This window comes from Drosophila erecta, unplaced genomic scaffold (assembly GCF_003286155.1).
Source record: "Drosophila erecta strain 14021-0224.00,06,07 unplaced genomic scaffold, DereRS2 tig00000294-arrow-arrow-pilon, whole genome shotgun sequence".
In the NCBI taxonomy this organism is placed as follows: domain Eukaryota; kingdom Metazoa; phylum Arthropoda; class Insecta; order Diptera; family Drosophilidae; genus Drosophila; species Drosophila erecta.
In genome coordinates, this window is record NW_020825218.1 from 369,232 (window position 1) to 395,477 (window position 26,246).

The 26,246-nt window shown below is 33.8% G+C and overlaps 1 protein-coding gene across 1 annotated transcript; it reads left to right on the forward strand.

The window, feature by feature from the left end:
* The first annotated feature begins 1,324 nt into the window (after positions 1-1,324).
* LOC6555833 lies at positions 1,325-24,417 on the forward strand. Its single transcript, XM_026983365.1, has 6 exons — positions 1,325-1,433; positions 3,342-3,452; positions 11,449-11,550; positions 21,424-22,900; positions 22,953-23,356; positions 23,943-24,417. Exons 3-6 carry the CDS (start codon positions 11,458-11,460, stop codon positions 24,300-24,302), a joined length of 2,334 nt encoding a protein of 777 aa, XP_026839166.1. The 5' UTR covers positions 1,325-1,433; positions 3,342-3,452; positions 11,449-11,457; the 3' UTR covers positions 24,303-24,417.
* The last annotated feature ends 1,829 nt before the right edge of the window (positions 24,418-26,246 follow it).

Below are 26,246 nucleotides of genomic sequence, written 5' to 3' on the forward strand. Positions count from 1 at the left end.
GGTGAAAAATACAATTTAAAAAAAATTAAAATTTTCCAAAGGAGGTTTGGGCGGTTTGTGGTCGTTGGAGTGGGCAAAAAGTTGTTTGGCAAATTTATATAAAATTAAAAAATATATATAAAAAGTGTGGTCGTGTGGTTTTCGGCGGTTTGTTGGAGTTACAGTGGGCGTGGCAACATTTGGAAACAAACTGCGTATATGTTTCTGAAAGCTGCATGCTTAATTTCAACTTTCTTGCTTTTATAGTTCCTGAGATCGAGACGTTCATACGGACAGAAGGACATGGCCAGATCGACTCGACTATTGATCCTGATCAAGAATATATATACTGTTTGTTACAACTTTTCATCGAATCTAGTATACGCTTTTACTCTAAGAGTAATTCTGATTAGGAATTTGTATATGGTCGGAAACGCTTCCTTAAACATACTTTCGAAAGAACGAATATTAGCAGGAGGCAAAATTATCAAAAGCAACAATGTTATATTTTTACAGCATTATTTTTTTATTAACGACTGTGTACTTTTATGAGTTAGATGGATATGTATTTTGAAGTAAAATATATTTTAATTTACAATAAAATATGATGAAAAATTTTTCGTTGTCGCAGTTTGTTGGTCAGGGTTATCTGCTCCCTTTGACCCTCTGTTGTTCCAGAAACTCCTACGATTAAATTGACAACTCCTAACGTTTTAACGAAAGGTCGATTCGGAAAATTGTTGGCATGCTGATAGAATTTATGATTTGACCACTACCATTTCTGGTTTTCATACTTCTTAAAATCTTTTATTTGGACGTGCTGAATTAGATGCACGTTCAACTGCTTTTAAATAAAAAGTCCTTTTAATATCTTTAGTTTTGTGTATGTATGTACATTAAAAGGAGACTTACCATCATTTTATTCAATATACTAATTGATAATAGAGCTCTGAAACCAAGACTAAAACCAATTTACAAATAAACTTAAAATAGCTAAAACTCTACAAAAACTGGAAAGAATTTCGTTCATGTAAAATTCCCACGACTATTTTAATTTCCCACGTAAACACCACCAATGAATGCCCTGTTAAACGATGTTGCCATCCTTATTTCTATACATATAGGGAGTTGCCATCACGCTCTTTGCAGATGTTTTGAGTTACCATCTTAATGTTTACGCAAGTACTCAATCTAATCGATAATAAAATAGAAAAATCTAACAATGAAATTATTTTAAATATGCGATGTGTATAAATGTGTTTAAGTCATAGCTAAAAAATGTTAGCATATACAAAAACATCGGAGCATATCTGTTTCAATTAAGTACCCTGCCCAATCCATATAAAAGCCAAGTATTCAGGCAGAAACAGTCCCAAAAAATAATTCACTATGTTAAGCATGTGCATCAAACCAGCGTCGATAAGCGGAGACGAAGGAACGGTTGAAATTGGAAGGTGCGGACGTTTTTTATTTATTTATTTTATATACATGTATGCATCAAAACGTCGATAAACGGTCGATCAAAACGGCGTGTTTCATAATGCACGCTAAACCACAATAAAGGACTTTTTTTTTAAGGACATTTCAGGAAAATTTCTTAGAAAAATTATCAACAGTTTTTGAGATAATGTCATAACAGTGGGTTCAGCTATGAACCAGCCCATACATAAATGAAGCCTTGAATGCCATTTTATATTGTGGCTGTTCACAGTGCGTGTTCCGGAGGCCTAATCCTGTAAGTAATGATCCTGGAAAAAGCATCAAAAAATTATCCAGTTTTCGAGAAAATCGAGAAACAATGGGAGGAGTTTAAAGGCATTTAAAAATGCCGCTTCCTCTAATACAATTACCACAGCCAATCCATGTTATGAGCCGCTTTATCAACAATAAGAGTTCAGTGCTAACTTTAAATATTTATAACTACGCTTACAGAGCGTGTTTCACTTTGCACGGTATCTTAAAAGTTTTTTAATTTTAATAATTATTTATGCGAAAAGTTTCATTACAATTTGATCCACACTTTTGGAGGAAATGGCACATTTCTATAACGACACGTGTTTTTACATTCATCGTGTTCGAAGCTGTGCTAGACAAGAGGCAACATACATGTATAAAAGACCTAACTACAAATATTAATTACTGTGTTCACAGACGTGTTCGTAGCTGCAGCTCTCGTTAAGATGCTACATATTAAGAAGCGGTTTGTTTAGTAGAATGAATGAATTTTAGAATGTATAGTTTGCCCAGTACTGTTTAGCGCCAACTATCGGAATGTTTATTAGACAGATCAAACTGTAATGAAAATGTTTGCATAAATAATTAATAAAATCACAAAACTTTTAAGCTACCGTGCGATTTGGAACACGCTATATGAACAGAGTAATAAATATTTGATGTTAGTGTAGAAATCTTACTGTTAATGAGGCGGTTCATGACATGGATTAGCTGTGGTACTTGAACTAGAGAAGGCGCCATTTTTAAATGCTTTTAAAGTCCTCCCACTGTTACTAAGGAACACGTGCATTTTGGAACTCGATCTGCGAGTGGAGATATTAAAGAGTGGGTCGCCGATTTTTTAATTGCATATTTTATATACTTTCTTGAGTCCTATAAACATAAGTCGCACATAGATAGTTAGATCTTTCTTTTCCTAACACTTTTGCATTTGTATTTTTTCGGAATTCACTTCCAAATACCGAAAAAATAAATAAATAAAAAACATCCCCATGTTACAGATTCCACCGTTCCGTATCGCCGTCAATTCATCGACGCTAATTTAACACACATCAGAAATCTTAAATTGGCTGAATTGGCTGTGGTACTTGTATTAGAGATGCCGGCATTTTCAAATACCTTTAAACTCTTCGCACTGTGATTTTCATGGAAAATTGTGAATAATTTTTTGATGAATTTTTTTAGGATCATTACTTAATTAGGCCTACTTAAACCTATAAGCATGGTAATCCGGAACATGATCTGTGATTAACCACAAAATAAAATTAATTTCAGGTGCTCTCTTATGTATGGACTGGTTTATAGCCTGACCCACTGTTATGATATTATCTCAAAATTCGTAGATAATTTCTTTTTAATTTTTCCCGAAATGTCCTTCAAGGTGCTCTAGCGTTCATTTTGGAACACGCTTTGCGAGATGAGATATTCCTTAAAAGTGGGAAACCGATTTTTCAATTGCATATTTTAAATACTTTCTTGATCCCTTTAAACTTAAGTCGCATATAGAGAAATAGATCTTTTATCTTAACATATTTGCATTTTTTTTGTTGAATTCACCGCTTAACAACGAAATGTCCCCATGTTACAAATTCACTGTTCCATAATCGCCGCTAACTCATTGACGCTAGCTTGACGCACATATGTCAGTCATATACATCTTGGTCTCCCGCACATTTACGGTCTCACCGGTTAAACCAAAATACATAACTATTAAGAACTCAAATGTAAACAAGGATATGGTAAATAAACATATTGAAACTAATGCTATAGTAGTTGCTATGGCTGCAGCATTTTTTATGAATGATCAAAACTCATTTTCAGATTTTATTCAATGTTAAGAAAAAAAAAATAAATGTATAAAATTATGTATTTTTTTGACGGTACCTACCATTTTTTTTTTTGTCGCCTTAAATACTACTGTCCAAAGGCTTCGAACAAAATTTAGCTACTAAAATTTTGTGCGCACTTATATATGAAGTTATTTTTATTGGACGCCCGTTGTATGGCCTGAATACTAGGCCAGATTCGTTGAAAAGTATAGTGTATATGTATATATTCTTGAGCAGTATAGATTTCTGAGTCGATCTGGCCATGTCCGTCTGCCCGTATGAACGTTGCAATCTTAAAAACTATAAAAGCTCGAAAGTGAATTAAATCAGGTTCCAGAGACTAGACGCGTCACAAGTTTGATTTCAAAAGTTATCACGGGCACTCTAACACCCAACAAAACCGCCTAAAACCGCACTTTTAAAATATATGTTTTGATATTTTTTCTTTTTGTATTAGTCTTGTAAATTTCCAACGAACTTCCCAATACTGCCACGCCCACACTTTTGGAAAATGTCTTGATATATTTAAATTTTTTTATTAGTCTTGCCAAAAAACTCATTGCACACCCACACTTATTAATAAACAAAAAAAATATTTTGATATAGTTTCATTTTATTATTAACCTTGTAAATTCTATCGATTTGCCAAATAGTATTTTGCAACGTCCACTATAACGCTCAGAAACTGCCACGTTCACACTTTTAAAACACCTTTAAATTTGTTTTCATTTAATTGTTGTTTTTCCATCGGTATGCCAGAAAAATTTGAAAATTTCTCGTCCGCACTCCCACAAGCTGATTAATAGGTATCTGGTAGTCGGGGAACTCGACTATAGCATTCTATCTTCTTATACCCGTTACTCGTAGTGTAAAAGGGTATAGTAGATTCGTTGATAAGTATGTAACAGGCAGAAGGAAATGTTTCCGACCATATAAGGTATTTATGTACATATATTCTTGATCAGGATCAATAGCCGAGTCTATCTGGACATGTCCATCCGTCCGCTTGTCCGTTTGTCCGTATCAACGCCTCGATCTCAGGAACTACAAACGCTAGAATGTTGAGATTATGTACATATATTCTTGATCAGGATCAATAGCCGAGTCTATCTGGACATGTCCATCCGTCCGCTTGTCCGTTTGTCCGTATCAACGCCTCGATCTCAGGAACTACAAACGCTAGAATGTTGAGATTATGCTTCCAGAGACATAGACGCAGCGCAAGTTGTTTACAAATGTTGCCACGCCCACAAACCGCACAAAACTGTCACGCCACACTTTTGAAAAATGTGATATTTTTTAATTCTTAAATAAATATTGTAAATTTCTATGTATTTGCCAAAATACTTTTAGCCACGCCCACTATAACGCCCACAAACCGCACAAAACTCTCACTTCCACACTTTTAAAAAATGTTGAACTTTTTTAACATTTCTACCGATATTCCAGAAAATTTTGAAATTTCTCTTTTGCACTTTCAGTACTTGAGTAACGTGTATCTGGTAGTCGGGGAACTCGACTATAGCATTCAATCTTGTGTTTTCCTAGAACAGTTACAGCCATTTCATGAATGTTAATAATACTTTTGTATTAAAGCGCTGCTTTAAAATGTCAGTTATACATGGATTGTGAGAGAAAAATAACTCATGTTCTGCACACACATGCTTTAACATGCTAATTAAATTCAATTATCGTTACCTAAATTCATTGGTAAAGTTAATTAAATTAAAAACAACATTCAACAGTTCAAACGTTTCAATTTTCGCTACATACTTGTAGAAACACAGGGTTAAAATGGCAACTTTTATTTACAGAATAGCGCAGGCGCGTACTTTTGGTAACGCCCTCGAAATTGGGATAGGTTGATTCGTATTGGTTTGTTTTTTCTAGTATATATATATATTCCTTTTCTTCTGTGGTGTATCATTTGCTTTCGGTCTCTTATTGGCTGATAAGCGGTCAAGAGTATTTTGATCTTAGAACTTCACAAGCTGGTTCGGTATCGGTTTCTCACTCCTGCGCTTTTTCCTTAAACGATGTCAATACCAACGAATATGGTGTTTCTCATTCAGTTTTCGCACCTTTTTCGTGTTGCAATAATCTAGTCCTCAGAGAAAGTAACGGTCGTGTGTTAAATTGTTTAATAAAAATCGAGTGTTACCTTTCTTGTATCTAAGATAAAAGATGTAACTTCAATAATCAGAATGATTACGCATTGAAAAAAAATACGCATATCAAATATATCATAACATTGGAGAGAATGTTTAAAACAAACAAATTAATAGTTTAGTTTTTTCATAAAGCTATATAACAAATGTTAGGACAAACAAAGAAAGTGGTTTGTATTAATACAAAAAATTGCGTTAACAACGGCGGGAGTGCTCATCGTTGTTTAAAATAATGCAAAGCGACTATACGAGTATAGTAAAATGAAGTCGGTAAGTGACCCTACATATATGTAATTGTAAACGATGCAACATTTTTAACAACATTTTTATACACCATATTTATAGAGATAAATGGTATATAAGATTCTTTGCAATGTATGTAACAAATAGAAGGGTTACGCGAGTCTGTGTGGCGGCTTTAATGTCTTTAGTGTCTTAAACCCCAAAAAAAATTGTCACAGATTCTTTTCTATTGCTACATTGAATTCTATAACTACAAATATAAGCAGGAGAGAACGCTACAGCCGAGTTTCCCTACTATCAGATACCCGCTACTCTGCTAGTAAACGTGCTAAATTGAAATATTCACATTTTTCTGGAATATCGACAGAAATAGGGAAAAACGACAATTAAATGAAAAACAGGAGAAAGCGGTATAATCGAGTTTCTCGACTTTCAGATACCCGTTACTCAGCTAGTGCGAGAGCGAACGAAAAAGTTCAACATTCTTTATGGTATATTGATAAAAATTGGCAAAAAAAAATATTAATATTAAAAATTAAAAATATATACAAAAATTCAAAAGTGTGTGAAAGTTGTGGGCGGCTTTTAGATTAGGATATATAAATTGGAAAGACAAATAATAAACTGGTAAAATTTCAAAACATTTTTTGAGCGGTTTGTAGGCGCTAGAGTGGTCGTGGCAACATTTGGAAACAATATTGCGGCGCGGGTATGTCTCTGCTTAACCTCCTTAAATTAAACTTTCTTAAAAGCTAGAAAGTTTTCTAGCTTTTATAGTTCCTGAGATCGGGGCGTTCCTACGGGCAGACGGACATGACCAGATCGACTCGGCTATTGATCCTGATCAAGAATATATATACTTTATATGATCGGAAATGCTTCCTTCTACCTGTTACATATTTTTCAACGAATCTAGTATACCATTTTACTATACGAATAACGGATATAAAAATCAATTTTATATGGTAATTTGAAAACTTACTTAAAATATTCCTTTAAAAACTTTTGCTATGAAACAAAAACACCTCTTAGGTATTAACTAGTGACGATTGAACCTATAACAAACAAAAGTGCTGATTTCAACTTTGATTATTTATTCAAATATAAATATACAATATCAAAAATGTTCTAATTCGACACACTTCAATAGAAAATGCATGAAAAGGCTAAACTAAAAAATTTTTGTAATAAAGCGGTTATGTTATTAAAAAAAATATATTTATATTGTATATATTTTTTTTATTCGTATTTACATATACTCTTATAATATTTAGTCTTATTTTGAATATTTTATAATGTTACCAATTTATGATGATTTCCATTGATTCCAATGATTGTTACCATTTACTATTTAGTAGTGATTAGAATGTTTTAAGTCTTACATAATTATTTTGAAAATGTTATTATCCCTTTTAATAAGTTAATTAAATGGAACTTAGTTATTTTGTGATATTATTTTAAGTTTTTTCTATTAGGGATTAGTTTAGATTACGGATTAGAAGTAGAGTATTGCTTAAGGTTTTTTTACCTTACGGTAACGGGTATAATTAAGGAATTAAGGAAGGAACCTTATTAAGCACTTGCCATTACTCGTGAGATTGGTTGACAGATTAGACATTCTAGTGACGCGCACGCTGAGCAATTATGTTTCAGATCATTGCCACTGAAGGGTATATTCTTGTTTTTGTTTGCGATACAGTTGTACTTCCAAATATATTTACTGCAATGGTATATAGGCCGCGGCAAAAGTTTATCGCTTACCAGTAAAAGCTATATTTTCATTCTAACCAAGTCTTAAAAATCGCTAATAAGTGATTTCTGGAAATTTTGACGAGCATGCCAGTAAAAAAAAGCTCTTATTGCTTCTAAATTCTTGGCGTTAATAACAGACAAAGCTTATGATCCTGGTGGACGCTATTTGTATGTTATTATAAGTTTAGAAACGAAAACCTGTTTCGTATAAATATTATAAACTTATAAACACGTTAATCTAAGTGAATTGCCACGAAAATAGGAAGTTTTATTTATTAACTTTCATTGCAAAATGAAAGCATTTTAAAAACAATATATGTTCTCACATTAAAGCAATATTGAAAATTGAGCTCACTTGGGAGTTACTAGTAATTTAGTACATTTACTGTTTCACGGATGCAAGCCGTTAGCCTCAAAAGCAAAAATAATTAGTCAAGGTAAACTCAATTATCCGCACATTTCATTTTCAAATGTTAATCGTCAAGCAATTTAACCCAATTAAATATGCATGACGTTTTACGTGTAAACAAAAGGCCATCACTGGGACCGGTACCAGCAGCGACAAGCTGAGTTGTAAAGTTTGCCCGCCCTCAAATAGAACACCTATTATTTGCCTGTTGACAGTACCCAGTCAAGCGAATTATTGCCAACTCATCAGTGGGTATTTTAGTCCATTTTTTATCTACCCCAGTATCTGAATTTGTATCGTCAAAAGGCATATGCTTCTGAAATCAACCCCCGGAACTTGCAAAACGTAATCGTTTTCGATTTTAATAGGCGTATATGTACAATTGGATGACGAGTACACACTTCCCATTTGAAATATGAAACCTGGACAAGCAATTGAAGTGAAAGTTTGAGGCACTCCCAGGAGTAAACAACCACTCAAATTAATTAGGGATAATTGAATTCACGTTGCAAATGCGGTTTGCACCTTTTATTGTCCAAGCTTACAGATTTAATTATCATATCTTCATACTTACAATAAAAAAATCGATGTAGATTTTTCTATTTATTTCCTTTTCGTCCGACGGCTACTGTTCGATATCACAGTGGCTGTCTACGTAGTGACGAAGAGGTCCAGAAGAGTATGTGACAGTCTGCTGTGGTTGTCCGGTGGTTATCTTCTTGTTTAAAATTCGCATCGATGGACACCTCAATTGTTAAAATCCGATTGACCCATTCAAAAAATACTCACATTTTGGTGTATTTCCGTATAACGCGAGTTTTCAATTCCCGAACAAAATCTATAAATAGCTAAGTCTCATACTGACATAGCTCCTGAAACCCTGAAGCTGTTCCACTTTTTTTATATATCGTTGAAAGGACGATTTAAAATTATACTTATGATTATGATTTATGATATTTATAATTCCAAGTTTGATTCATTTAAAATATTTTCATTCCTCAGTGTATGTATATGTATGTAGTCGCCTTGGAATACTCTCCCGGTGCGATTCGTCACTACAGGCCTTCCGTTCCCAGTGATTTATATAATTGTTCTCACTTTTTAATAATTTTTAATGTTCTAATTTCGTATACACCAATCTCATATATTTTTGATTAGGATCAATAGCCGAGACGATCTGGCCATGCCCGTATGTAAGAGTCTGAGGAACTATGAAAGCTAGAAAGTTTAGATTAAATAACGCTCTATATTGCTGTATATAAATAGTATGTGAAATGTGAATGTTAAAAAAATGTTTGAAGCTCACTCTTGCAAACAACCCCGCCTTTAATGCGTTAAACCTCAGGCACTCGTCCCTGCTTACTCGATTTTGATCGGAAGTTTGAGTACATCTGCCAGATTGTTAGCAATCTGCCGTTTTTCTAAATACTAACATAATTTTGTCATTATTTACCTCACTGGTTTGTAATTCGTTCAACCCTCGGATTCCCCAGAAGTTAAGGAATACCGTAATCATTTGTTTCGCTTGCCGTTTGCAATTTAAGCGTGGGCATGTAGTAACAAAGGCATTAAGCCTAACAATCTGTACTTTATAACTTTTTTGCTAACCTTATTATCTCTAACGAAATGGTCTCCAGGGACAGGCTCCTTTTCAATTATGCTATTCACACGCATTCTATAATTGAATAAGGGAGTTTTCACGTTACGAATAAATTTGTAGTATAAGTTAATACTAATGTATTTAGAAAATTTCCCTCCTTATACCCTTGCTGAGGGTATATTGATTTCAGTCAGTTCAGTCTGTACGATTTTTCGCAAACTAGTCTTTCAGTTTTAAAGAAACATGTACCTTTCTTTATAAGTATGCAAAAGGAATTCTTTCCGACCCTATTAAGTATAAATATTTTTGTCACGATGTTGAGAACTGACTATAAAAAATAGAAAGTTGAGATTAGATATGCTTATTCTAGTGACGCCCACGCTGAGCAATTCTGTTTCAGATCGTTGCCGCTGAAGGATATATTCTTGTTATACCCGTTACTCGTAGAGTAAAATTTTTTGATATTTTTCACTTTTTATATATGTATCTTGTAAATTTCTATAGATTTGCCCAACAATTTTGCTACTCCCACTCTAAGGCCCACAAACCGCCTAAAACTCTTACGCCCACACTTTTAATTTTTTTGCATTTTAATATTTTTTTCCCACTTTTTACCGATATTTCAGAAAATTTTGAAATTTCACGTTTGCACTTTCACTAGCTGAGTATGTAATTGTCAGGGAACTCGACTATAGCATTCTATCTTGTTTTTTATACGATACAGTTGTATTTCTAAAAATATTTACTAAAATGGTATATAGCCGTGGCAATACTTTGAAATACTTTGTCTAATGTATAAAAATGTGGGTTACTCAACTTAAAGCAAGTTTTTAATTACTGGGACAACAAGACCAAAATAGACATTTGCAACGCAGTAAAGGAGACTAAGTTATTTCCGTCTGTACGTTTCTTCACAAACTAGTCTCTCAGTTTTAAACTTTCATAACGCCCAATTTTTATTGTATTTATTTTATTTATAAGTCGGAACGGGCTGGAAGTATCTTTGTTGAAGTTGATCTTAAACTGTTGTATTTCGGTATTTTGCAATTCATAGATTCGATTTTAACTTGATTAACATTGGAACAATCGGAAAATAATTAAAATAATATAAAAGAAATCAAAGTTTCAGTATAGTGCAGTTTTTATACCCTTTTGTGATATCGGGAATTTTAAAATAGAGATTAAATATGCATAAACTGTGCATGAGTTTAACATCCACACTTTTAAAAGAGTGTTCGATTTCTTTTCATATTATTATTTTACACTATCTTGGTGCACTTATTGCAACTACCCTAATTTATTGATTACAAGTAATCTATACATAACATTTTATGTGATAGACCAGTCAAAAAGCTTTCGGGTCGTTGATTTCAAATTGATTACTAATTATATTAACAGAAAAAGCATCTAAGCCTTGTTGAGTAGTGCATTTTTTATAAATGCAAAAGCAGAGAAGCATAAACTTTCCATACTTTTTTTTTTTTTTTTAGTAAAAATAATTATAATTTCCTGTTCTCTTAATTATAATAATGTTAACTTATTTTTAATGAGTTTTTCTTTATTTTAAGTATTACAATATTTATCCACTTTGATCTAAAATGTATACCACTTCACTCAATTACGCATACACATCAACGTGTAATGCTAGTATAGTTATGCCTGACTTGAATTGTTAAGATCGCCTATGGCTAAGAATATGCTAACAAAATGTTTATTAAAAAAATATTTCCACAGCGTTTTTAAATGGCTTTAAATAAAAGTGTTCAAATGACTTCCCTATCAGTGGCTCAATTTGATGGGATGGAAAACTGCCAAACGCCTCAAAGGTCAAATCACGTACGTACTTTAAAATTTTCAGTATGCAAGAGAGCTTTGTTTTTATTATTTTCGAGAAGATTTATCCACGTTTTGAAACGTTTTAAAAACGTCTTAGCGAGCTCACAGAAAATATATTTAAATTGTGTATAAATACTTCGCTGAATTTTCTTAACATGGGCAATATTGCGCCATTATATTTCAAACTTTATAAAAATCTTTAGAAAAGTTCGTCCCAAAATAGAGGCGTGCCACCCAGTCTAATGCGTCTTCTTAAAAAACAAATGTATGTAGGTTAATGTCAGCAGGAATATTAAAAAAATAAATGCGTTTATAATGTTATCAATTTTCTCTGGTAATCATAAAGATTTGGCACTACAATAATAATGAAATTAATAAACTATGACTCCCAAAAACCGCACAAATTTGTCACGCCTACACTTTTGAAATTTAGTTTACTTTCCAAATTCTAGTTTATGCCTACGTACTCCTCCCATTAGCTGAGTAAGAGGTATCTAACAGTCAAGGAACTAAACTATATTTTTCAAAATATGTTTCTTTTTGTACTATCAGTAGCTGAGTAACGGGTGGAGAAACTCGACTTTAGCATCTTCTTGCTATACCCGTTCCTCATAGAGTAAAACTATATACATATGTGCAACTACATATATACATACATATACTAACATATTCATTATTACACCCACAACTCCCCATAAGATAATTATAAGCAACATACACTAGTATAAGCTCATATACACACATTAATGTATAAACACAAAATATCTAAGTCTAAGCACAAAATGTAATCAAAGAACGAGAGCCCTTCGATTAACCTTGGACACAGCGTCATGTTCCTTTCTCACAGATCGCAAATCATAAACATAGACACTTGTCGCCTTATCATAAACATAGACACTTGCCGCCTTTATAAACACAGACTCTCGTCCCCTAATCATTTGCATTCGACCACTTGGCGAGCCAACTGAAATAATAAACTTTCGCGATCGGCACCTACGCCTACGCACTTATCCCAGGACAAGACTCTCTTCCAACAGGAAAATAGAGGTTTACAACCCAACTCTCTTCGCTCTTTGGCTACCCCAAATTGCCTATAAATCAGCAAGCATGCTTCCATGCAGCAGTTTAGTACTGAGTACGTTATCAACCGCGATAACTCCGCTAAAGCCGATTTAAACTTCCAACTTAGTGATAATCAAATGGCTCTAGTTCTTTCCTTAAATGGAATAAATAAAAAGGTTTAATAAAATATAAAACTCAATCGTGTTTTTTTTTTTATTAAACCCTCGGTCTGAATTCGTAAGTGACGCAGTCGGTAGGATAAAAAGAAAAAGTTGTACGACTCGCTTACAAATATCAATCTAGTGACAAAAGATCCTTGTATGACCAAGCGTATCTTACCATAAGCGTAACGTAAATCGTAATACAATAAACTCTATTTATCCGCAAAAGAACTACGTATAGTCGGTGGTTGTCACACAATAGTCAACCTACTGCATACGATTAATAAAAGTGTAAAAACAAAAAACCAAAAGAGTCTACAGAAACAAAATCAACCATGGCAACCGAACAAATCCAACTATTATGAGAATCCCACTTGAATCAAGCCTTAGATCAAATTAGGCAAATACCTTCATTCAGTGGAGACACCCAAGTGCCTTTATACGAAGGGTAGAGTTCATACTCAAACTGTATCCAACAACGGACCCCAGACAAAAACATGTATTCCTCAGCACAATAGAGATGCAGCTCGCAGGAGATGCCCAACGAGTGTCACAATTATCTAGAGCAACAACCTGGCCAACTCTAATGAACGCACTCATCAGCGAATATAAAACGCAAATACCATGTGAAGAATTACTCCGTCGCCTTTACAATACACCCTTCAACGGAAGAATCCGTAAGTTTCGTCGAAGAATTAGAAACTAAATCATTCACAATATCAAATAAGCTTATGCTAGAAAATAACGTCAACAACAGAACGTCAAATACAGAAATGCATTAAACAACACAGTTAAAGATGTGATCATGAGAAAATTGCCCGATAGGTTATTTACGACCCTTGCTAGACATGACATAACGACAGTATAAAAAATTCTAACAAATAGCAACAAGAAGGTGTATACGAAATAACCTTCAATGACCGAACGAAACACCAAAATAACTCCAATCCTAACACAAATCCACCCCAAACTTCTAAGAATAAAGGAAATTATCAAGATTTCGCGAATAATGTTATGCACAACACAAATATATCAAATCTCCACAATAATTTAATACCTATTGTATCAAACCAGCAGGTTATGCATGAATTTAAGCAAAAGTTAAATCAGGGTAGAGCCCAGAACCCTTTAAATTACCCACAACAAAATAGTAAGGCACCAAACCCTCCCGTCAAATGGCAGTGTGTCAATACAAAATGGACACAAGCGAAAATTTTCTTCAACCAGCCTCGGAATCAGAAAGCGATCCAGAGGAGTAGGTAATCCATTCCAAAAAATTAAATTAAATAATATTAATCTCAAATGCCTGGTAGACACTGGTTCGTCTATCAATATTATGAAACAACATTTTTTTAATTTCCCAATAAAATTCTCTAAAATGAAAGTCCACACTATAAATGGCACTATAGTATTGAGCCAGAGCGTTTCATTGCATTCAAGCTAACTTTGTCCGACTAAACAAACATTGCTTATTCACAATTTCTCAAAAAAATATGATATATTATTAGGAGAAAACCCTCCGTAAAATTAAGCGGAAACCCCACTTAAAACCAGATGAGCCAAAGCCATCTAATCCGGAAGAATCCAAGACTACCAATGAGTGTCTCAAATCTTCTGAATCTGAGGAAAATCCTCTTATTACCCCTTACATAGTAGAGGCCCTTCTAGTAACATCCTCTAACTACGCCTTAAGCGACGAGTTAAGAGAATCCAACGTATTCAGATTAGAACATCTAAATACTGAAGAAAGGGAACAACTTTCACACGTTTTGCTCGAATACAGTGATATTCAGTACAAAGAAGGTGAAAATTTCACAAGTACGATTAAACACTCTATTCATACAAAGCACGAAGACTCTATCTATAAAAAACCATATAAATACCCCCAAGCATTTGACCAAGAAGTTAATAAACAAATCAATGAAATGATAGAACAAAAAATAATTAGGAAATCGAAATCCCCCTATTGTTTCAAATTGTTCCATAGGAAAGCGATGCTTCTGGCAAACCAAAATTTCGATTAGTCATAGACTACCTCGTAACCTCAATGAAATAGCCATTGACGACAAATTCCCTATTCCCGTAATGGATGAAATATTAGACAAGCTTGGACGCTGTCAATACTTCACAACTATTGATCTAGCTAAAGGTTTCCATCAAATTAAAATGGACCAACAGTCAATACCCAAAAACGCATTCTCAACAAAACATGGACATTAAGAATATACTCGTATGCCTTTCGGTTTGAAAAATGCACCAGCAACCTTTCAACGTTGCATGAACAACCTTCTAGAAGATTTAATCTATAAGGATCGCTTAGTCTACTTAGATGATATTATCGTTTACTCGACTTCACATAATAATGTCACACATAATGTCATTGAAAAGGGTATTTGATAAGCTACGATCAGCAAATCTAAAATGGCAACTTGATAAATGGGAATTTCTGAAGAAAGAAAAAGAATTTCTCAGTCACATTATCACGACAGACGGTATAAAACCAAACCCTAACAAAATAAATGCAATTGTTAATTTTCCTATCCCAAAAACTACAAAAGGAATAAAATCTTTCCTTGTACTCTGCGGATTCTACCGTAAGTTCATTCCCAATTTTGCAAAAATAGCAAAACCCATGACACTTAAATTGAAAAAAGGAGCAATAATTAAGACAAAAGGTAATGACTACATGTCCGCCTTCGAGAAACTTAAAGTACTCATTACGTCCGATCCAATCCTGATATACCCTGAGAAAAGAAATTCTCATTAACGACAGACGCAAGTAATATAGCTATAGGCGCTGTATTATCCCAAGAACACAAACCTATTTGTTATGCAAGCAGAACTCTTAACGAACACGATTTAAACTATTCAGCAATAGAAAAATAACTATTAGCTATAGTATGGGCAACAAAATATTTTAGATCTTACCTATTCGGTAGAAAATTCGACATATTAAGCGATCATAGGCCACTTGTATGGCTAAACAATATAAAAGACCCTAACATGAAGTTACAGAGATGGAAGATAAAACTTAACGAATACGATTATAATATTCAATACCTACCTGGTAAAAAAAATCATGTTCCGGATGCTCTATCCAGAATTCAAATTCAAGAAAACTTCCTAGGAGAAAATGACCCAATCTCCCTTCCCCACAGCAGCTACTATACATAGTGCATCAGAAGATAACCAAAATCACATTCCAATAACAGAAAGGCCCCTTAATTATTATAACAGACAATTCGAATTCATAAAAGACAATTTTGACGACGTCCAGATAATAAAATATTTCCACAAAACTAGAATACAAATCAGTTATAAAGAAATGAGCGACACCCTTGCTAAAGACTTAATTAAAGAATACTTCTGTAATAAGAAAAGTGTTATTTACTTCCCTAATGAAATCGACTTTCAGATATTTTAAAATGCTTATATTCAAATCATAAGTCCCGACAATTTCATTAAAACCATGAAAACCAGTAACAAACTAATAGAAATTCAAACAGAACATTCAACAGAAGCCTTCAGCCCCAGAGACAAATATGTCATGGATTTCTACTTAATAAACAATAAACAATTCCTATCATGTATTGACATTTATTCTAAATACGCCTCCCTGATAGAAGTAAACAGTAGAGACTAGCTTGAAGCTAAAAGAGCTATTTTACGTATATTCAACGACATGGGTAAACCCATAGAAATAAAAGCCGACAAAGACTCCGCTTTCATGTGCATCGCACTTAAACTCTGGTTAGATTCAGAAAGGGTAAACTTAAATATAACAACAAGTAAAAATGGAATTTCTGACATCGAGAGATTTCATAAAACCGTTAATGAAAAATTAAGAATAATATCAAGCGAAAATGAACCCGGAAACCAATTCACAAAATTCGAAAAAATACTTTACGTATACAATCACAAAACAAAACACAACACAACTGGTCGAACACCAGCAGACATTTTTATTTTTGCAGGAACCCTTTCCTATAACACACAAGAAAATAAAGTGAACAAAATTAACAAACTTAATGAAACTAGACAAGACTTCAGTATAGACACCAATATCAGAGAATCCCCTCTAGGTAATTCAAAAACGACTAACCCATTCAAAAAGACATGAAATTTACGACAAATAGACGAAAAACATTTTGAAGAAACAAATAGAGGTAGAAAAATAATACACTATAAATCTAAGTTTAAAAAGAAAAAGAAAATGAATAAAAGTAAATATAATAACGATAATTCCAGGCCTACTCCCGAGCATGATACTCATGTTATGCCTCCTATCGACAATTAGCACACAATACTTAGAAGTAACACCTATCCAGGCCAAAAACGGTAACCTAATCTTTCAAACCGGATCATTAGATTTACCAATAAACTATGAATATCACTACTCTTCTGTTAATTTAACTAAAACCGAAAACACTTATGAAGAACTTATCAAGCAAACTCAAATCTTTGAAACTCTACCACAAATTCAGTATCTAACAGAAAAACATAACAGAGAAATGAACGGTATAAGAATTGCAAAACGTAGTAAACGCGGTCTCGCTAATTTTATAGGAACAATGTACAAATACTTATTGGGCACTTTAAATCAAGAAGATAAAAAAGAATTGCAACAACAAATAGGTGACATCTCTAAAAATAATGCACAAGTAAGCGAACTCAACCACGTAATAGAAGCCATTAATAAAGGAATTGAATTAACCAATCATCTAAATAGTAACTTTGAAGGAGAACAAATGTTAGCCTTAGTAATTTTCAACCTACAACAATTCACTGAATACATAGAAGACATAGAACTTGGTTTGCAACTGACACGCTTAGGTATCTTTAACCCAAAACTTTTAAAACACGATTCATTAACTCATGTCAATTCTGAAAAAATTCTTAATATCAAAACTTCAGCTTGGCTTAAATCTGATACGAACGAAATTCTGATAATATCCCACATTCCGAGAGAAATAATTAAAACACCAGTTTTTGAAATAATACCATACCCAGAAACAGTAACATACTGAGTGAAACAATACATGACAAACTATTATACACCCTGTAACAGAAAACGTTGTACCCCAAGTAAATACCCCTGTATGTATTGAGGACAGGCTTTTTTCTTAAGGATGGGGAAGTAACATATCCATTATTACATCCAAATATCCATTCTTTTTTTTTATCAAACCCTCGGTCTGAATTCGTAAATATATATATGTATACTAGCATGGTATATGTAACAGAAATGGCCTAAATGTGTGTGGCCTAAAATGTGACAACATGGCCCACAATTTTAGATTTATGTAATGCATGAACATCAACTTAAGGTAATTCGTGAGTTTATTTAATGTCCATTGTGTCCTACTTTATAGGAAATTTCTCTTCTACTTATTACTTATTTTATATACTTATTTTTATATGATTACTTATTTTATATGGATTAATATAAATAAATCATGTACGTATGTACTTTAACTTCAAACAAACAAACAAATACGGGCAAATTATTGTTTCAAGTTTTTGACATTGTAAACAGTGGGTAAATTATTTAAAGGCTTCATAACAGTACACGGTTTTTATTTATTTTTATTTTTAATTGTATATTACTGCTGATGCCGGTGTAAGTATGTAGAGCGGATATTTCTCCTTTATAAATGGTTTAATTTAAAACTGACGATTACAGAATATTAAACTGTTCGAAAGCTTAAAAAATATACTTATATTAATGTAATAATTGTCAAAATGTCTAAACATTACCAGAAAACTAGATATAAAATTACATTTAGTATATTTTGGTTCCAGTTTGCCTATCCAGTATATACATACATATGTACTTGTTTAAGATGATTAGCCGAGTTAATCTAGCTATGTCCAACTTTATAGATTGGAATACTTTATAGATCAGTCACAATTTATTTAATAGCTCATTGCGATAAGGCTGTTTCCTGACAATTCTTTGTCGAAATTTGTCTTTTGGTTCAGGGACTGGTGTTAGTTTGAGGGTCTCTTCTAAGATTTTTAGGCAATTTAAAAAAATTTTAAGGGTGGAGAAACCAATTCAAGTAAAACAAATCTATCCCTTGAGAAATCGTTTTCTACGTGGTTAGATTTATGTCTGTTTGACAAAAGGCTAAAAACCATGACGTTAATAAAAACAACAACAACCAGAGAACGGATAAGTATTCACAAATTTGTTGTCTTTTTAAAAATAGAGTATTTCTGTTTTGTTACTTAAACATAATGTAATGTACTTTGCAGATGTGATTAATAGGCTATAAACTGAACTAATTAACTGCTTTAGAAAAATGTCTATACCATAATTAAAAGCAAACCTGTTTCAAATGATATACATAAATTGACATGAAATGTTGATGTTGACATGACTATCTGTTCGGTTATGCAATAAAATTTGAAACGTATTTAAAACAGGAATATTTGAACCTTTAGGACGGCACAAACAATTACAATTTGTTTTATTGATTTTTATTTTATTTATTTATTTATTTATTTTATTTATTTATTTTATTTATAGAATCAATATGTCGCGAGCTTAGGCTAAAACACTTTTAACCAAGATAGAATTCTATAGTTGAGTTCCCCGACTATCAGATAGCCGTACTCAGCTAGTGCAAGTGCTAACGAAAATTGTAAAATTTTCTGGTATATCGGTAGAAATTGGAGACAAATAATAAAATTAAAAAATGTTATAAATATTTTTAAAAAGTGTGGGAGTGAGAGTTTTGTGCGATTTGAGGGCGTTAGAGTGGGCGTGGCAACATTTGGAAAAATGGGCATAGCTAGATCGACTCGGCTATTGATCAAGAATATATATACATTATATGGTCGGAAACGTTTCCTTTTGCCTGTTACATACTTTTCAACAAATCTAGTACACCCTTTTTACTGTACGAGTAGCGGGTATAAAAATGTCTCGATTTTTCCCACCAGCATTCCCATTATGTTAGTAATGGATATCTGTTGTCTTATTTTATTTTTTTTTCCCTGGTAATTACCGAACGTGCTAATTTTCTGTGCTGTGAACAACCACATTTCTTTTAATTTTCCGAAATTTTTAATTTTAATTTTGCATACCAAATAATATATCGAAAAAAATAAAATAATATTCCAAAAGTTTGGGTGTGTGACGGCTTGGTCGTTTGTGTAGACTGGACATGGCAATCTTCTAAAACCAACTATCAATTCGTCTCTAGAATCGGCTTGCCTAATCTCAGCTCTCTAGCCCTTTATAGCTTTATACAAACAGACGGACATGGCCAGATCGACTCAGCTAGTGATCCTGGTTTAGAATTTATATACTTAAAATATAAATTAAAATATCATGTTACATGTTACACGATCGAAGAGTTTTAGATTGGTCATAGTCATCATGATAATTGAGTTGGGTAGAGGTGTCCAAATCTGCTATGCCATGTTCCAATATTTAATTTGCCACTGGTCAGCGATTGATTATATCTATTACAGCTTCATATTTTAGTGCTTTTGTGAATAACACAAGATTTCACTGAATGAAAAGATATCCTCTGAAAACAAATAAATCTTCAGTGCATAATTTTATGTTAGTTCTTACATATTATATGCGCTTTAAATTTATTACCCAGTGCTATCGACATGTCCGACATCAGTCCGTACGGAACCTCTTTGATGCTCTATTTGAATAAGACTACGACGAATCACTGTTGGACAGCACCCAACGTAGTGACTTCTAAAAGGGGACCAGAAGAGTGTCGGAGTATATATATACTATATATTATATATATATTTATTTCTTTTAACGCGCAGGTCCCATGCGTCTCGGTTCGCGATAAGATAGACTCGATATAGGAAGCAGTCAGTAACCGAGAAAAGACTATTCCAATCATCGCTCTACGGTTAGCTAGGGAAGTTAACTTAATTAACAACAGTTGGAATGGGGAGGTAATAAAATGATGCATCCCAATTTTGGCGTCGTAGAGAAACAGAAAGAAGTCTCTTTAAACCGATTCATCGCGGTCCGAGTGAACTCCGTATTGTGAACTCCAAACAGGTGATCGCAAATGTAAGCTTAGGATCCAGAAAAACATCAGGATCATCAGCCCTGCTTTTCTGTCCAAAGCTGTCTAGATCGGATTGAAAGTCCGAATGGCAATAAGTAATCTTATACTGCATAATTTAACATCCTCTGCGTACATAAGTACACGAGAATGTTTTATTACTAATGGAAGGTCATTAATAAGAAAGTCAAAAAGGAGCAGACCAATCCGGATGTGAATTAAAACATTTCTTAAAAGTGTAGGCGTGGCAGTGTTGGGCGGTTTATAGGCAATAGAGTGTGCGTATATAGAAAAAAATGGGAAGCCAAATAATAAAACGAAAAATCAAATTGTTTTTCAATAGTAGGGTGGGCGTGGTAATTTTCTAAATCTGTGGAATCTCTATTCTTAATCTTAACTTTATAGCTTTTTAAGACGGATGTGGCCAAATCGACTGAAGCAATGATCCTAATAAAGAATGTACATACATACTTTTTAGGGCCGGTAACGCTCTTTCTACCATTTACATATTTTTCATCGAATCGAATTAAGCCTGTTACGGAAATAAATTGTATATTTTTTTTTTTAATTTTTAAATAATGAAAGCTTAATATTTGTAGGTTAGCTCCGTTTTGCTGTACGGAGTGCAGATTGTATCCTTGCACATTGAAGGTCAAGAGCGCCTTTGCTTGGCGCAAATCTCAAATACATTACTGAAACAATTTAGTTATAACGAGATACATAACAGGAGAGTTGCTCTGGGCATTACTTGTGTACAATGTACACCCGTGCAATTGGAAATATTGAGAAGAGCTGGCGCCATGCCAGTGAGTTCCCGACGATGTGGCATGATAACCCGAAGGGAAGCGGAGCGTCTATGCAAGAGTTTTTTGGGCGACAATGCACCACCACGACTTCCTGACGACTTCGCATTCAACGTCCAGCACAAATGTGCTTGGGGCTGCCGCGGATCCTTCCTTCCCTCTCGCTACAATTCATCAAGGGCTAAGTGCATTAAGTGTTCATATTGCGGCATGTTTTTCTCGCCAAATAAATTTATTTTTCACTCACATCGCATAACAACTAATGACAGGTACGTTCAGCCTGATGCAGCGAACTTTAATTCCTGGCGTCGGCACATGTCTCTGAGTGGAAATGACTACGACGAGAAAATAATTCATGCATGGGAAGATGTGAAAGCCATGTTTAATGGCGGGACAAGAAAGCGCCTTGTTGGCAGCAGCACTAATAATCGAAATCCTGGCTCACCGACGCCATCCACGGCGGTAAGTTCGGGAGTTGGCAGCAGTTCATGTGGCTCCCCAACGAATTTTGAAAGAGATGACAAGGAAGTCGACGGGGAATCGGAGTCCTCGCTCCCACAACGGCAGATAGACAACCAGTACAACTACGGTACTGTAGCTGCAGCCGCTGCTGTAGTTGGAGTAACGGCGGTAGCAGCTGCAACTGTCGGCGTTCCCTTTAATTTACATGGCTCAACCGTCCTATCACCTCTGCATTCCCTTCGCAATGAACGTGATCTTTCTATAATGCCAATTTCCAGGAACTTTGTAGTGGACTACATGTGGCACCAGAAGGACCAACATTATCAGCAACCTTACTCAAGAAAAATCCCCAACTGCGACAACAGTGACTCAAGCCTGGACTTTGATTCCTGCCCGCGATCTTGGGTTAGACCAGACACAAATAATCCATTACCGAATGCAAATTCAATTCGAACTTTGGATAATTGTTCTTTTAATATCAAAAACGAGTCCCATTCGTCAATTTATGGCATTATAAAGAACCGTAAGCTCTCTGGAGTGGCGAACAGCGGGCTTAACCTGCCCGATTATAACATTCCTTCCATTCTTAATTGCTCTGCGTTTAAACCAGTTGTAGCTTCGACAGCCATTGTGTCTACGTCCTTGTACACCAGATCTAATGATTCGAAACGAACTGATTGTAACAACCCGAAACAATCTACAAGAACCACAACGGTTTTAACACATGATAGTATGTCAGGCTCTTCCCATAAGATAGTAGGTCATGAGACTTTTTCGCCACTTTTAGGAAAAATTCAGTCTAATCCAGAAAGTAAGCAAAATTTTAATATTACACAAATTTTATTATAATAAACGTATTTCAGAGAAGTCAATAGCTTCTGTTTTAGCAAACAGTGTGACCAGGAATGCAGATGATAATGATGATGACGACGAAGTAGTGGACATCGAGACAACTGAAGATGAAGGGAAATTCGCAGATCAACACGCTGACGCCCCCAAAACACCGGACGCCGTTATTTCCGGAAGCGAAAGTACCAGCCGTTCTCCGTCAACAAGTACAAATATAGATGTAGAAGCAGATGTCGATGTAGATGTCGATATCATTACAACAGACGCTGAGAACCAAATAGAGTTAAATGTCAGCCGATGCGCAACTGAAAACACAAGTCATTCCTTATCACTTTTCCAAACTGAGAAAATAAAAATTTCAGATTTGTCTCCCAAATCCAAAATGAGGCTCGGCGATAATGAAACTATCACTTCAAAGGCAAGTAACAATTTTACTAAGAAAACGGCTCTTTCATACTAAACAGCTTTTGTAAAATTATTAAATTGATTTTGTCAATCAATTATTATTGGCACTGTCTTTAGTTGAAGAATCAATTTTTGCAACTACCGTTTTTGTACGATTTTTGGTGGCAACACTTTTGGAGAAATGGTCAAAAGGGAGGCTCAGGTGTGGTTATATTTTTTTTTAATTTTTATTTATTAAAAGAAATGTGATCTATTCGTATTTTATGATTAAACACAAAAAACGAATTTAGGGATTCTAAATTCCGTTAATAAGCTAGTCATCTTCCGACTTTAAATGGAAGCTATACTCTATAGGTTTCAGGTTTATCAAAAATAAAACAGAACATTGTTTGAAGTTTATTTTTTTAAACACATATATGTATATTTATTTTAAAAACCGACCATCGAGTAAAGAGTATTTATGAGCGGAAGCAAAAGAACGGACATGTTAAAACATCTTACCGAAATGATAAGTTGGACTGGAAGGGGGCATATACTAACAGCGTAATAAACCGCTATTTTGTACAAAAAATTGGTTTTTTAAATATCTTTCTTTTCAGGAGACAAAAGGAATTAATGGACATATAAAAGTTTTAACTCGCCGAAAAAAAGACAAAATCCATAAGGATCGATGTCTTTCCAAAAGAACAGTTTCAAAATATGTTAGTGAGAAATCGCTAATAAGGGGCTTAGCTGCTAATGAACTATCATCCAGTTTACAAATTCAACAGCATGTTGCCTTCCCAGTATTTTTAAAATCACACACGCAGTCGTTTCGTCCTCAACAAGCTCAGCAGGCGGCATCCTTTAGCCCTAATTCTGTGGCGGAGTCTAATAAATGGAGTTATCAAGTCGGCAACGTTGACCCATTATGTTGTTACCAAACTTCTGGAAATAAAAATTGTCTAGAATTTAAGTAATTTTTGAAGAAATAAAAAATCACTTAGAAGTAAGAAAATGTATCAATCTTATTGATTAAAAGGATCTTAACGCTATGCTCAAAATAAGAAATTGATCAGAAATAAATAATTTTCAAAAGCACTGCAATAATAAAATTATTTTACAATTGTTATTAACGGTGCCTAAAAAAAAACTAGATACTATAATACACACAAAAGTATATAATTACAAATTGCTTAACTTTATGTTTAAGTTAAAAAAAAAGATTACACTTTTAGAAACAATATAAATAAAAATTTTTTAAAAACAAAAAGCAAAGCTGGGGTCGCTACGTTTAGAAAATTGGTGGCATTAAACATAACATCCGCTCTCAGCAGCTGAATTTCAATGGTAAGTAAATTTTTGTCAATTTGTACTTATACGGTATTTTAAAGTCCTGAACGAATTTTTTGTTCCTAAAAACCTCAGCATAAGAAGCTGTAGTTATAATGGGATGCATAAATATCAAACCCATTTTTTCTAGTTAGAATAAAAACTAGTGTGCGAGCGAACGAGAAATTTTAAGATTCTTTGGTCGGATTTTATAAGGTCGGAACCGCTTTCTCTTACCTGTTACATACTTTTCAACGAATCTAATAATAACACAACGAAATCAATTTTTGGCCGAAAATACTCAAACAATTAACTTTTAGATTGAAAACTGTATTGCCCTTTAAACTTCCTAGGTCTTAAGATTGAAATATCCAACTATTGAAATATAACATACAGTTTTATAATGTCGCTTGTTGAAATATAAACTTATCAAGAGATATTTAAGCAAACACAACCAAACAGGGGGGAATTATTATTCTCTCCATAAACTTTTTATTTAAAATAAAAACAGCACCTCTGGACCAAGTAATTGTAGATCACTTTCTCATTTTAAAGTAGTTGTGAAATGTTTGAAAATATTTATTTGTACAATCTCTGCCAGTACCCCTGTATTTGGTTAGGACCGCAAATGTTCATGTGCACGTCTTTATTGACTTTTACTTGTCAAATATTTTATCTTAAACCGGCGGCCTTTAAAAGATAAATAATTTCAAATGCTCCATAAATTTGGAAACTACGTTTGTTTTTTTTTTTCTACATTACCTGTAAAACTGTATTACTACAGTTGTAGTTGACAACGGTATCCTTTAGAGTTTTGACTTTGTAATATATTTCATACTGTGCTCTCTACTTTGCCTCCCTAACGATCTACTATGCTCTCATCTTTATCAATCCTAGAGGTCTACCCGACGATTATCAATCCGATAATTTGTTCAAAAGATTGGGATTGGGGATATGTAGCAATATATGTATAAATTAGCAAAAGAAAGTAACTAAGCTACCTTTTATAAGCCCTTTAAAAATAGATATTTAACTCTAAAACCGGCTTGATTGTGATAGAAGATGACAATGTGTGAACGCGGATGTCGCGCTTTTTTTTGGACAGCGTGCACCCAGACCAATTGGCAAAGTCCCTCGAGCACCTATTGCGTGCAAGTTTCGCCAGACCGCCGACAAAAGATTTGAGACATTTACTCGCTCGTTTACTTAGATTTACTTACATTAAACACAAATGGTTTCGTCATTAATGCATACCATTACCCCATTTTTTTGTATATTGCATCAATTTAAAGTCTTTGTTTAGGTATTTTTCTTAAAATTATTTAACAAAACTTTATTTGATATTTAATTTCAAACTTCACACTACGAAAAAGTTAACCCATCTGCAAAGTGTATGTGTGTAATACGGCGAGCATAGATTTTTCCAGTTTTAAATGTTTTATCTAAATGTGCCACATCATCGCGCCTAATGGATGTCTTGCAAACAGATTATTATATATAAATGTTAATGTAACATATTACAAACCTATAGAATATTATCGATATAATCTCTAAACAGTGAATGCACCAAAAATATCGATAGAGATTAATAA